A 13,779-nucleotide genomic window follows, 5' to 3' on the forward strand; every position below is an offset into this window, starting at 1 on the left:
GATATGGATTGAGTTGAATAGACCACGATCAAGCGCAATGGCTGGATGTCTTCCTGAGCAGTCGATACTCGAGAGGAATGGTGGAGATCTCGCCATGTATTTGGGGCTGATACATTGTCACGAGCCAGGGGACATAGGTTTTGCAACTCAGATAAGAAGAGTCCACAGAGTCTCAGGGATGTGTTTCGATCTTCATAGGGTTGGATCTGAGGGATGAGTTGGTGTAGACCTCCCACGCCATGATGATCCAAACACATCCCTGAGATTCACCCTGTGGACTCTTATCATCTGAGTCGCAAACCCGTGCCACCAGGCTTGTGATATGCTGCCAACTGGCAAGTGGCAAGAAGTTAACAGCTGGCTTCATACGCTCGTTGACTCAGGTTGAAGTGCGGGGCCTTGGATGAATGATACTGATAGCCTTGTGTAAAAAGATGAAACCACCTAAAAGGCATGACCTTGAACGCAGGTACGTAGAATGATCTCTGAGAGGCTTTAAGAGTTGAAGTTCAGACTATGAGCATCGATGTCCTCAGACCAAACAAACATCCTTGGCATGTTTGTCTCGGCGAATCTCCAATTTCACGAAGAGCTTCATCTTTCTCTTCTCCGTAGCTTCTGCCCAATTGCTCACAAAATGTTCCACTAGTATGTCTACTCTCACTTCCAACCCTTTCTAAATAGCCAATTGACATTCGACACAGATCCTCCTCAACTCTCCACACAAACCAACAGCTCCCAGAGCACCAACCCGGAGCTGATACCAAAACCTCACCAACCTCACGTCACCAATCTCGAAAACAACAACAACCTTGAACCAACAAAAATGGCATCCCTCCGCCTCACCCTCCCCCGGCATGCCCTCCGCCAAACCTGCCTACCAACTCTCCACCCGACCCTAAGCCTCCCCCAAACCCGCAAACACTCCTCCGTCTCCGCCGACGAACTCACCCACTTCTCAGCCCTGGCCAGTTCCTGGTGGGACCCAATGGGCCCCTCACGCATCCTGCACCTAATGAACCCCCTCCGCCACGAATTCATCGCCTCCTGCCTAGCCGAAGGCTCCCCATCACCAACAACGGAGCCCCGCGCAACCCTCAACTACCTAGACGTCGGCTGCGGCGGGGGCATCTTCGCCGAGTCCCTAGCGCGCACAATCCCCTTAAACACCAACACAGCACCAACACCAACACTAGCCGCTACAATGACAGCCATCGACCCGTCAACGGATCTAATCCGTATGGCGCGTTCGCACGCTCGCAATGATCCTACTGTCGATGCGCATCTTCGCTCCGGGAAATTTAGGTATTTGAATACGACGTTGGAGGATGTGATTGCCGGAACGGCACCGACTACAACTGAAAGCTCAAGCCCAGGTTCAAGCTCAAGCCAAGACCTAAGCCAAAACTCAAATCCAGCACAATACGACATCGTAACCCTCTTCGAAGTCCTCGAACACATCGACCCCAAAACCTCAACTCCTTTAACGTTTCTCACAAACTGTCTCAAAGCCCTCAAACCCGGTGGCTGGCTAATCGGGTCCACGATCTCACGAACATTGCCATCATTCCTGCTGAACCAGGTTATCGCCGAGGCTCCGTGGCCTATTGGTGTTGTGCCGCGGGGTACGCACGAGTGGAGCAAGTTTGTGAATCCGGATGAGGTTAAGGGCTGGTTGCAGGAGGGGTTGATGAGGGTTGCGGATTCGGGGGTTTATCGTGGTGGGAGGGCGGAGGTTGAGGGGATGAGGTGGAAGTGTGTGGGGGCGGTTTATGTTCCTGGGATTGGGTGGAAGATGGTCAAAGGGAGTGAGGATTGGGGGAATTATTTTTGGGCTGTTAGGAGGGAGTTTTAGTATCTGGATTTGGGGTGGGGGAACTCTTTGTATATAAGTTGAGACTTTGTATAATAGTAGATTTGGCATTAGTTTCGTTAGGCATGATGTATTATGTATCAGTTGTATTGATCCATTGTAGAGACAGCTTCGTTACTCATATTCATAAACTCATTTCCTTGTCTCGTTATTATACAAATCCGTATCCCATCTTAGGGCCTAGGGATACACCCCTTCGAACCTCCAAGTCACCAAGCAAGACGAACCTACTTCTTCCCCCTCCCCCTCCTCTTCTTCTTCTCAACCTCCGGCACAGAAACAGTCCCCTGTTCAACCTCCTCGCCCTGACCCTGCAACCTCTGCGACCCACTAATAAAAAAGGTCAAATCCCGATTCTGCTCAGCAAGATCCGCCTTCTCAACCCTCAACGACTCAACCTCCTTGGTAAGCCCCTCAATCCTCTGCAACATATTCCCATTCATAGCCTTCTCCTCCTGATACTTCTTCTCAAAAGACCTGGCCAAGGCCTCGAACTTCTCCGCCCTCTTCTCCGCTCTGGCGCAATCATGCTCAAGACCCGGCAATGTCTCCATAGTCAATACATCGTACTTAGCCTGCAGTTCTTCCAGACGCGAAGCCACAGTCGACGAACTAACTTCCGCCAGAGCGGCCGCAGCACTAGCCTGCGAGGCTTTATCGACGGCGCGCTCGACGACTTCTTCGAAGTATGCACGCTGGCTTTCCAGCTGGCTGGTAAGGAGGTGTGTGTATTCTATGCTCATGTTTTCTAGTTTTTCGCGGGGCACCGCGTCGCCCCAGTCGGGTGGATCGAGGGCGCTGTGGTCTGCTGCTGGAAGTTCGAGGAGTTTGCCGTCTGTTTTGCTCTGGATGATGCGGTGGACGTAGGCGTCGCCCACGTAGTCCCAGACGCGCTCGGTGGAGAGGTCCATTGCGAAGGCGTGGTTGGTTTCTTTCCAGTGGGCGAAGGCGTGGGCGCCGTCGTAGCGGCCGCAGCCGATTGTGCCGCAGATTAAACAGGCCCAGAGGTTTTGATCTGAGTGGCAGACGCTGCATTCTTGTGGTTCTTGGTCTGGTTTTAAACCTGCGTTGGACTTGCGGCAGTCATCTTGGGTGTAGCGGCATACGGGACAGCCGCTGCCTTTCCATTTTTCGAGACAGGTGCAGTGGAAGACGTGTTGGCAGATGATGGTTAGTAGGCCGGTGGTTTCGTCCATTCGCTCTAGGCAGACGGGACAAGTCGGTAATTCGATTAGGGCTGGGGTTGGCGGTGCAAGAGGTTTGCCGGTGAGAGTTACCTGTCCGGCGGAAGGCATGGGAGGCCGAGAGGGAGAGGGAAGATCGGAGAACGCCCCATGCTCGGACGGTGTTGCAGCATCCACGACTTCGATTCCGACCGTCTTCACAAACACCACATGACAAGTCTCGGGCTCGATGCTGTTAAACACTTTCCCATTCCATTCCTTCTGCCAATCCTTCGCCTTCCGCCCGCTGCGGAACTTCATCAAAACCATATACCGATTCGCACGCGCCGTCCTAATCATACGGAAATGACTAACATCATCCATAGTCTTCTCACCCATAAATCCGAGGAAATCCGACGGCGACAGATAAGAGGGCACAGCAAGGATGCACAGCGTCGTACAGTCCTCATCAGGGTTCTGCGCAAAGGAAGAGACAGTCTCAGGAAATGGATACGCAGAAAGCCCCTTCCCAGAAGTCTGTTTGGTGGCCGCCGTCGCAGTTCTCACCGTAGCCTGCTGCTCACCAGGCTGGCGGGCCGCAGCCGCGGAGCCTTTGAGATCGGTGGGGTAATCATCTTCGTTCCCAAGATATGGCGTCTCCTGCGTGTCCCGGTACAGATGCACAATTCCCCAAACACTATCAGAAAGCTGGTGATCGAGTGGGATGTAGCGACCTTTTGTGCGGGCGCCGCCTAAGATGTCGGTGCCGATGCCCGCGGCGACGAGGTTCTCCGGCTCCGTGGCGGCCACGGAGGCCCTCTTGGTGCGTTTTGACTGATCTTTTGGGGTGACCATATCAATGCAATCGATTGAGATGGCGCTGAAGCGCTTGTCGTCTTCGAGGGAGGCGGGGCTGGTGTAGGTTTCGTAGGGAGAAGAGCTATCGGAGGGAGTGTTTCGAGCTGGCGTGGTGGGGATATGGGTGGTGAATGTAGAGGAGAGACGTTGCCGATGCGCCAGGGAGCTTTCGGGGTTCGTTGATGCGTGGTTATCTCTTGTGGGTGATAGACGGCCTGAGCTTGAAGACCGGCTTCGTTGCTGGAATGGTTGTAAAGCTTCCCATGCGGATTGTATTGCGAGGGACGAAGAACTTGAGGTAGGTGAGTTAGTTGGGCTGTGGGAAAGAAGTTGGAAGCTAAGATGGTAGAAATAAGCGGGCATCCCGGATGATGGCTCGCATCCTCTGGAGCTTGCACTTCGAGGTTCACGCTTTTGAACCGTGTTGCCCGTGAATCGTAGGCCCGGTCCCCCGCCGATAAGAGCGATTACTTAATCACTGATAAGGCTGCCACTGCGCCTACGTCACCAATCACGATCGTTCCTGACACGCGAGTGGCAACCTGGAAAAAGAGGCAAAGGACAGTGAACATTCTAGAAGACTTAAACGCTTTGTGGTCTCTGCGACGGCCGACCTGTCACCTCCATTGGAATGGTGAGGTGGCAAGAACGGCTACAAGTTGATGAAATTGACCAAGATGGGAGAATAGCAAGACCGTAGGGGGAACTCCGAACGGGTACGGTTATACCTATTGAGCACTACGGAGTACCTTGTAAAGATAGCGACAACATATTGGCCCTATCCAGACAATCCCTTCGGCTGGCTAGGTAGTCAGATACCTAAGTATGTTTTGGCAATTATATCTAGACTAAATTCACGATGGAATGGTATGTATGCCAAAGAGTAGGAATGCTGTAGGGTTGATTGTAAGAACTACCGATCACGGATGCGTGATAATAATAAGAGCCCTAAGTAAAGAGAGAAGCCGTCCTTAACATTGCAAAGAGGCCTCAGCCTCGAAAAAACGACCGAACGCCATGCAGGTTCAAGAACCCACCAAAAAGAAAAGCCTCATGTCACCATTTACTGGCCGCCACGCAGACGCAGCACCAGGTGCAGAGTGCTCTCCTTCTGAATATTGTAGTCCGAAAGAGTTCGCCCGTCCTCCAGCTGTTTACCAGCGAAGATAAGACGCTGCTGGTCAGGGGGAATACCCTCCTTATCTTGGATCTTGCTCTTGACATTGTCAATGGTGTCTGAGCTCTCAACCTCTAGCGTGATAGTCTTTCCAGTCAAGGTCTTGACGAAGATCTGCATACCACCACGGAGACGGAGGACAAGGTGTAGGGTGGATTCCTTCTGGATGTTGTAGTCGGAGAGGGTGCGGCCATCTTCAAGCTGCTTGCCTGCGAAAATGAGACGCTGCTGGTCAGGTGGGATACCCTCCTTATCTTGAATCTTGGACTTGACATTGTCGATGGTATCTGACGACTCGACTTCCAGTGTGATCGTCTTGCCTGTGAGCGTCTTGACGAAAATCTGCATACCACCACGGAGACGCAGGACGAGGTGGAGAGTAGACTCCTTCTGAATGTTGTAGTCGGACAGAGTACGGCCGTCCTCGAGCTGCTTGCCAGCGAAGATAAGACGCTGTTGGTCGGGAGGGATGCCCTCCTTATCCTGAATCTTGGACTTCACATTATCGATGGTGTCGGATGACTCGACCTCGAGGGTGATGGTCTTTCCGGTGAGGGTCTTGACGACTGTGGCGAATGTTAGTAAAAGAACATGACGGTGGCCTGTTTAAGTCAAACTTACAAATCTGCATACCACCACGGAGGCGGAGAACGAGGTGGAGAGTAGACTCCTTCTGAATGTTGTAGTCGGAAAGAGTGCGACCGTCCTCAAGTTGCTTGCCGGCGAAGATCAGACGCTGTTGGTCAGGGGGAATGCCCTCCTTGTCCTGGATTTTGGACTTGACGTTGTCGATGGTATCGCTGGACTCAACCTCAAGGGTGATGGTCTTGCCAGTCACTGTAGACAGATAGCAGTTAGTAGGTAAGTTCAAAGACAGACCATGCAGAGAAAGGTGGCAATCTAAGTAACCATCTCTCCAGCACGGCGGCTAGATAAGGATGCAAACGTACGGGTCTTGACGAAAATCTGCATGTTGGCGAGATTCTAGACGATCGATGTGAATGTGAATGGGATACGTGGAAAGGGAAAGGGTAAGATGCCCTGAGAGTAGAGTTATGGATGGTAAAGGAAGAAGAGAGTGGCTGAGAGGGGAAGAGGCCTTATGTAGGAAACAGTGGAAGGAAGAGGGGGCGTCTTAGTCAGAAGGCGTCACTGACGACCGTTCGATTGGAAGGCTGAAAATGCCAGAAGATGCCGGATGAGTCAAACAGGTGCTTGAGAACAGCCTATCACTTCATAGACGCCACCCACTAGAAAACTCCGACTGGTGGTAGGATTATTAAGATTCTACGATCTTCCAGGAACCCTGAGTCTTTCTTTTTCTCTTTAAATAGCATTATAGCATATACGCCGTATTTCCCACCCATTCTATCCGTCTATATTCACTTACCTGTGACAGCCCAGGGTGATGACGTCTGGTTGCTTATCGCGAAAAGAGGGGGTGGACCTAAATGGGGAAATGGAGACGCTAGTGTGGCCAGAAGGTACCTGGTACGGGGCTGTGTGCGGCAACTGCTGCGCGCCGCCGGGTACCCTGTACCCACACCTATCAAGCCGATTTCCCGCATCCGGGCTCACCGCCAACTTCTACGATTATCAAGATGTCGGAATCAAGCTGATAGGAGTGAATAGGAGTGAAGATAAGAGTGTAAGGTAAAGCTATACTTGAGATATCATAGAGCCTAAAGTCCTTTAATCGGCATATGAACAAACGCTGGCAAAATTCATCCCCGTCCGACGCCGTATTCCCCCGGCAAAAAGGCCAGGCCAACCACAAAGAATGTGAGTCGGGGGATTCAGACAGCCTGCAACGCCCCGTCGTTTACTTTCTCAGGGCCATTCCCACTTGGCCCTGTTTGCAGCGGGTGCCAGGTGCCGCAGAATGAAACAAAACAATAGAAACACCTTCGGCCGTACACAGTCATGACATTCGTGGTCCTCGTTCATCGCTGGAGACAAAGCTATGCGAAGAAAGGTATACACCAACACGAGAGCAAAAAAATAAAAATAAATGCAAAAAATAACAATGATCAAGGAAATAAAAAGATAAATATGACAAAAGACAAGATCAAAAAGAAACACGGCTGATGAATAGCTAGATCAAAGGAAAGACGGTTCTCTGGGAACCACCGTACAAAAAGTGTAAAGGTATGACCTCGCTGGGAGGGAGCTCGTCGGAGTCATCGTTAAAGAGTGAAAATCGATGCGCGGCATCGTCACGACATTCGTTCGCATATTCTCATCCAGCTCGTGAGTTTGTATCGTCGAGAATTCAAAAACAAAAGCGCGGAACTGTACTCGCTGGAAAACGCAAGTCGTGTTATATATCGTCATCATAATGCGTGTGCGCATCGGGGTCGTAGTTTAGTTGGCGCGAATGACCAGTCGCGACACAAATTTATTGGAGAGGCAGTCGAAATCGCCACGGTTGAATTTGGAGTTGGAACGGCTGCGGAGGTAGCTCTCTGCGAGATGGATTAGTATTTGGAGTGAACGGTGAGTACAAGACAGGTAAATCTTACCATGTTGCTCAACATGTTGACGGACTTCGGTCATGGTGTTGCAGACATCCGGGTTGGAGTACAGAAGGTGGTGGTGCTTTTGTGAGTCCCACTCGGTGAAGGGGGGTAGCTTCTGCGAGATGGCCTGGAACAGTCCAACGATGACACCCACCGGGGTGGTCTCCATGTCGGTGCAGAACTTGTCGACGGCGGCCTGGTCCGGAGTCCGGTAGTGGCTGTCGAACTGCATCTCCTCCCACACAGCCAGCAAAATGGAAGCCAGGATGAAGATTGTCGGCCAGTTCTTCAGCTTGTCGCCGCTGTACACGCTCGAGTAGAGTGCAGACAGCTCCTCGAGCACATCCTTCTGCAGCTCACGCCACATGCTAGCCATGGCACACTTGATCTGGAAGTTGATCATGACAGGGGCCATGGTCTTGCCGGAAAACTTGGAGCCCATATTCTCAATCTTACCCAGGAAGCCCTCCTCCTCGCCGATGCCCTCGACCATCGTAACATGCATAGTGAGGTTGTAAGCCACAACCAGCTTGAGCGCCTTGCGGATGACGGGCATTTTGGTGCGGAAGTAGAACCGGAACGCCGTCTTCAGCATCTGCGTCAGGAAGGGGGTACCCTCGAAGTAATCGTCAACAAACTTCTCAAAGGTGCCATTGCCATCGATGTGGCGGTCCAGGTAGTCCGACAACATGGCGTGCGAAATGCCCTCCATACCAGCGGAGAGTTTGGCAGTCTCGACCTCGTATTGTGTAGGATCACGCTGCATCGACTCGATCCAGTCCACAGTGAAGCACTGCTCGTCACGAACATAGACCTCACGGGCGTTGATGGGCAAAATCTGTCCGTAACCGTGGGTGATGAACAGAGTACGTTCCTGGTCGGAGAATCCGGTGATGTTGCCGACCGAGAAACCCATGGTGATGTGACGCTCGTAATCCGCTTTCCAATCCTTCATGAAATAGCCAATCTCCTTGATATCAATGCGAGTACATGGCACCTGCCATAACCGTGCGTGTGACGGTTGGCATCCTGCGCAAGGCTCGCCCTTATCACACGTCTTCTTGAGGAACTTGCAGCGCAGACAGGCGCGCAATTTCCGTATCTCACTTGCCTGTTTACGTTGGTCGGGCTTGAGGGGGCCCTTTCGCTTGCCAACACGCTTCTCGGTGGTCTCGGGCTTTCCGGTCTGAGATTGCTTGCGAACCTTGGTTTCCGCGGTCTTGGCGGCAATGGGGCTCCTACGGGACGGCTTGCGGCTTGGCGGTGAAGCGGATGAGGCCTGGGACCCAGCAGATCGAGCAGGGGATGTCGACTTTTTGATCGGAACCGGGATCGGCCGCACCATTCCGACGGGGCTGACAGCGGACGGGGAGCGAGAGCCTTGCGAAGACGGGTTCCGACGGACGATTGCACTGCTTGTTGGGGAGGTACCGTGGATGCCAATGGAGCTGCTATGGCTGTGACTGTGACTGTGGCTATAGCCGTGGCTATGACTGTGAGTATAGCACGGCAAGTCCATGTTGGGTTCTGAACCAGGAGAGCCGATCGGATTCGTGATATCCACAAAACTGCCGTATGAGGTGGAATATGAGGACTCGGACAGACTACGGTCGTGCAAAGTCTGGGTGGGATTGACAAAAGCACCTTGTTCGGGATAACCAAAATCGAGAGAGCGGCGGTGGTCGATAGTACTCCAGCCGTTGTCACTGCTGGATAAGGAACGGACCTCCAAATAAGTATCAGTGGGGGAACTGCTCTCCAGCACCGGGTGCGGGGCATAAGAGAGATCCGAAAGGCTGGTGGGGAGTCCGTTCGGAAGTCCGTTAGGGAACGTCATCAGATCTGATTGGAAGTCGTGATAGGTGAATGGCACCATATCGACCGGTGCGGACATGGGCAGGAATGGACTATCCAATAAGCCAGCGTTCATCTGGCCCTGGCCAGACATGAGATCGACGGGTGAGGACTGCATTGACATGCCATAACTGGTCGTATACTGGGGCGCGGCGGACGGGTCTTCGGATGAATATGGCAGGTGGTGGTGAGGAGTATGAAGCGGTTGAAAGTGCCAGTCGACCATGAGGTTTGGATCTTGGGTCACCGACTGTTCCAGGGGGTGACCGCTGGTTTGTAACGGGGAGAGACCATGGGCTTCATCTGACCGTGGGGGCGCTTGATCTACCACGGGCCATGACTGATGCTGTAGATAGCCTCTGGAGTCGTAATCGACGCCTATCAGGCCATCACTGGACAAATCGACATTGGACATGGCTTTTTTTTCGAGTCAAAATGATCACAGGAAAGTGAAAGGGAGGGGAAGAAAGGACCAGCCTGGAGGAGAGGACCTTCTTCAGAAGAGTCACACAAGTATGAAGAGGGAGGAGAGTGAGGCGGTGGGGGGGGACAAAGCAGCGGTGAAGGAATACGCTAGGGGAGTTGTGGAGAGTGGAGATGCGTGGAGAGTTCAGGGCCAGTCTTGAGGGAGGAATTAATTCCACGGGTAGTTTAGTATGGTGGAGATCACTGGAGATAGCGTTGGATGTACTCCGTCCTTGGCCGTAGTACACAGTAGAGACTAGAGAGGAGACAGTGATCCCATGATCTTTCTTTTTTTTTCTTTTTTTATTTATTTCGTTCCTATTATTGAATTCCTTTCCTAAAAGGGAAACCCACAGGTTGCCTTATTTCTGCACTTTCTTGCTCTTTTTCTTCTTGTTCTTCTTGTTCTCTATGTCTCGGTACTAGTTATCTTGCTTACATTCGATCTATCTTTTAGGGAGATTATCTTGGACTCTCATATCTAAGTCCCGTCGGATCAACCGTGGAACGGGAGATCAGTGGGGGGGGGGTAAGAAAAACGCCGTACGTTGAGAGCGTGGCAATAAAACACGAGATCTGACAGTCCGTTGTGATGCTTGAGCCTACGCCCCAACAAGCAAGTGTTCTCCCTAATCAGATCCAATCAGCTTCCTCCCCCAGTCCACTTCCATGCCCGTGATACGGATGTCCCCATAGGCCCATACCACAAAAAAGGGTCGTCAGTGGGGGCCACTTGAACAGTTCAGGATGACAGTGCCGTGATTTCCATGTCGATCAAGATCCTAAGGCTATTAGGCTAACATTGTTGAGACCGTGCCAAGTTGGCATCGTGAACTCTCTGGGACGATGGCGGCAGGGAAAGGAAATAAGAAAATTGACAGCTCATCTTTTTCTATTCTAAGTGCCTGCAGTAAGGGGAACTTCCAACTCACCAGCCACCATCGCGTGCATTATCCGAACCCGTCACATCGCATTGCCTTTACTTCTGACATGCATCTGAGTCTCGAACGGAGTATCCATGGACAACGTTGTGCTGAACCTCTCCTGTTGAGAGAACTTGAGACCTGCTAGCCTTATTGGGATAGCTCGGTTCTCGAGACTCATGAACCCATGAAATTACCCGAGACCAAGTCATCGTACATTTACTACGAATGCTTTAGTTCCATCTGAATTGTACGTAGACTTCATATTGTACGGAGAAGAATGAAGTCCCGCAAAATGAAAAGCCCGAGCGGGGAGAAAACAAAGAGCAATTTCTAGACCATCGGCACTTCACATTCACCACACGAGAACAATAGTAACAGCTCGAACATCCTTCCAAGGTTCTTTTTCTTTGACAGTAAAAACACCACCATAAAAATCCCCCAACCCCACCTCCAGTCGATGCCACTCATAGCAGGCAAATCTCGACGCAAAGTTCGATTCCCGAAGAGCGCGACAAACCAAAGCTCAAACCAAAGCCCAACTACCACAACCTCGACACAATCAACGAAAATGACCGAGCAAGCAGCGCGCCCGGGGATCCCGGCCATGTTCACGCAGCCGCCGCCCATCCGCGACCCGCTCGTCACCGAGACCCTCGATCTGCAGAACGCGACCCTGGCAAAATGCCTGCCATTCCTGAAAGGCATTCACAGCAGCCAGAAGGACTTCAACGAGCACGGCGTGCCGGCTCTGCAGCGCGATGAACATGTAAGCTACCTCTACGACTCGCTGGAGGATTATCCCGAAGGCTTTGTCGCGATGGATGCCAGCCGCCCGTGGATCTTGTACTGGGGGTTGGCGGGACTGGCGATGCTGGGAGAGGATACCACTCGATTCCGTGAACGGTGAGTGCTTCCTTGCTTCTCCTATTATTTATTACCTTTTTTCCCTCTTCTATCCACACAATGGAGATGTCAGAGTCTGGAGAATCCCTCAATCGGAAGCGATCATCTCTTTATACATGAATCTGGAAGAAAAGGAAAAAAAAAACAAAGAATGCCATTCTAAACCTTCATCTACAGTGTGGTTGCTACGCTCCGACCAATGCAGAACCCCACAGGGGGCTTTGGCGGCGGCCACGGCCAGACATCTCATGTGGCGGGCAGTTATGCAGCCGTCCTAGCGCTGGCCATGGTTGGAGGCGAGGAAGCTTTTGGATTGGTTGATCGACACGCGATGTGAGTTGTCACCGGCAGAACTACTGCATGTGCATCTGCAATACTGTGCCGACCAGGATCCTGGATTCTAACCTTTTTTCTCCCTTTCTTGCAGGTGGCAATGGCTCGGCCGGTTAAAGCAGCCTGATGGAGGATTCCGCGTTTGCGAGGGCGGGGAGGAAGATGTGCGGTAAGTTCCGTCCAGCTGGGAGCTTTTCTGGGGACCCGAATTGGCGTACCATGTAAGCTCGGACTTGATCTGACTTATCATTATTGCAGTGGCGCATACTGCGCGATGACTATTATCTCGCTTCTGGATCTGCCGCTGGCGCTGGCTCCTGGTTCGCAAGCGCGGGATGCTGGATTGGAGACTTTGACGAGTGGACTACCGGAGTATTTGTCCAGATGTAAGAGTTACCGCGGGAGATGGTGAAACTGGGCTGACACTCGCTCTAGGCCAGACGTATGAAGGAGGTATCTCTGGGAGCCCTGGATCGGAGGCCCATGGTGCATATGCCTTTTGTGCACTGGCATGTCTGTCTATCTTGGCGCCTCCCGAGGAGATCTTCCACAGGTGAGTTGCTAGTCTAGTCTATACTCTCTTCTCGTTCATATTGCTAATGGCTCTGACAGGCACATGGATATGCCCCTATTAGTGTCATGGTTGTCTGCACGTCAGTCCGCCCCTGAAGGCGGTTATTCCGGACGAACCAATAAGCTGGTAGATGGATGTTACAGTCACTGGGTCGGTGGATGCTGGCCATTGATTGAATCATCTCTGGCCGGCAAGCCGACTAGCACCGAACCCCCAGCGAACAGTCTTTCCAGCCGTGAAGGGCTTACCAGATACATCCTCGCGTGCTGCCAAGGTAACAACGGCGGACTCCGTGACAAGCCGGGCAAGTAAGTCAACCCAATTTCCCCCGATCTCCCCTCCGCAGCTCTAGCTGATCGAACCGTAGACACGTCGATTCATACCACACCTGCTATGTCCTGGCGGGGTTGAGCGCAACTCAAAACCACCACTACCGCACAGACACGAGTGTCTCAAGCAAGAATTTCTCATCTTCCTTCTCTTGGAAGTCTTCACCCAACCGATCTGCAGACAATGTATTCTCAAGGGGTGATCGACTGGCGCCTTTCCATCCCTTGTATATGGTTCCGCACAAGGCGGCGGAGGAAATGCGGCTCTGGTCCGAGGCCCATCCCCTCACTGTGTAGCCGGAGTATGGGCCGGTCGGTTGCAAGAAGTCACGGAGCAAAGCGCTAGGGCAGATGATCCTGCCGTCAGACAACAGTAGATTTGGAGCAATATGGTACCATGGGTAGGGCTCCGTACGCATTATGCACGACTTATCTTGTCTCGATTCCTTCAAGGCCCAGCCACGCGGTCATAGCATGGAAGCCACGAGGATGAATCTCCAGGTCAGGAATGTGAACGAGACCACGACGCAAGGGATGAATTGGGGGGGTCAGGGTCTATGCGGTTAGCGAGTCTGGGCGCGTCCGGGGCCCGAGTATGCCCTCTAGGTCATAGCACGTAGCATTCGGATTTGCGTTCATCGTTTAAGTGTTGTCAATCAATTCACCGATAAGTGAAGTTTCCCATCTACCTCCCAGCGCTAAAAGTGGATCGATCTCAAAGTCAATTTCCCTACAAGGCATTGTCGTTCTTGTCGATCAGTAAATCCATGCCCCCTCAATTGGACCATTTTACCCCTCGATTAGA

The 13,779-nt window shown here is 52.2% G+C and overlaps 4 protein-coding genes across 4 annotated transcripts; 2 read left to right on the forward strand and 2 right to left on the reverse strand.

The window, feature by feature from the left end:
- Window positions 1-826: 826 nt before the first annotated feature.
- On the forward strand, window positions 827-1,855 carry N7515_005353 (3-demethylubiquinone-9 3-methyltransferase; the record flags this gene model as incomplete). Its single annotated transcript, XM_056666097.1, has 1 exon — window positions 827-1,855. The coding sequence occupies one exon, from the start codon at window positions 827-829 to the stop codon at window positions 1,853-1,855; it is 1,029 nt and encodes a 342-aa protein (XP_056519693.1).
- A 245-nt stretch (window positions 1,856-2,100) lies between these two features.
- Window positions 2,101-4,257, reverse strand: N7515_005354 (putative RING and UBP finger domain protein; the record flags this gene model as incomplete). Its single annotated transcript, XM_056666098.1, has 1 exon — window positions 2,101-4,257. The coding sequence occupies one exon, from the start codon at window positions 4,255-4,257 to the stop codon at window positions 2,101-2,103; it is 2,157 nt and encodes a 718-aa protein (XP_056519694.1).
- Window positions 4,258-7,435: 3,178 nt separating this feature from the next.
- On the reverse strand, window positions 7,436-9,859 carry N7515_005355 (uncharacterized protein; the record flags this gene model as incomplete). Its single annotated transcript, XM_056666099.1, has 2 exons — window positions 7,436-7,536; window positions 7,594-9,859. The coding sequence occupies 2 exons, from the start codon at window positions 9,857-9,859 to the stop codon at window positions 7,436-7,438; spliced, it is 2,367 nt and encodes a 788-aa protein (XP_056519695.1).
- A 1,544-nt stretch (window positions 9,860-11,403) lies between these two features.
- Window positions 11,404-13,271, forward strand: N7515_005356 (CAAX farnesyltransferase subunit beta RAM1; the record flags this gene model as incomplete). The annotated part of the gene is made up of 7 exons (XM_056666100.1): window positions 11,404-11,738; window positions 11,916-12,071; window positions 12,166-12,240; window positions 12,330-12,457; window positions 12,507-12,624; window positions 12,684-12,953; window positions 13,013-13,271. The coding sequence occupies 7 exons, from the start codon at window positions 11,404-11,406 to the stop codon at window positions 13,269-13,271; spliced, it is 1,341 nt and encodes a 446-aa protein (XP_056519696.1).
- Window positions 13,272-13,779: the final 508 nt, after the last annotated feature.

Source organism: Penicillium bovifimosum (assembly GCF_028826915.1).
Source record: "Penicillium bovifimosum strain IBT 22155 chromosome Unknown utg000005l_segment0_segment0, whole genome shotgun sequence".
Taxonomy (NCBI): Eukaryota; Fungi; Ascomycota; class Eurotiomycetes; order Eurotiales; family Aspergillaceae; genus Penicillium; species Penicillium bovifimosum.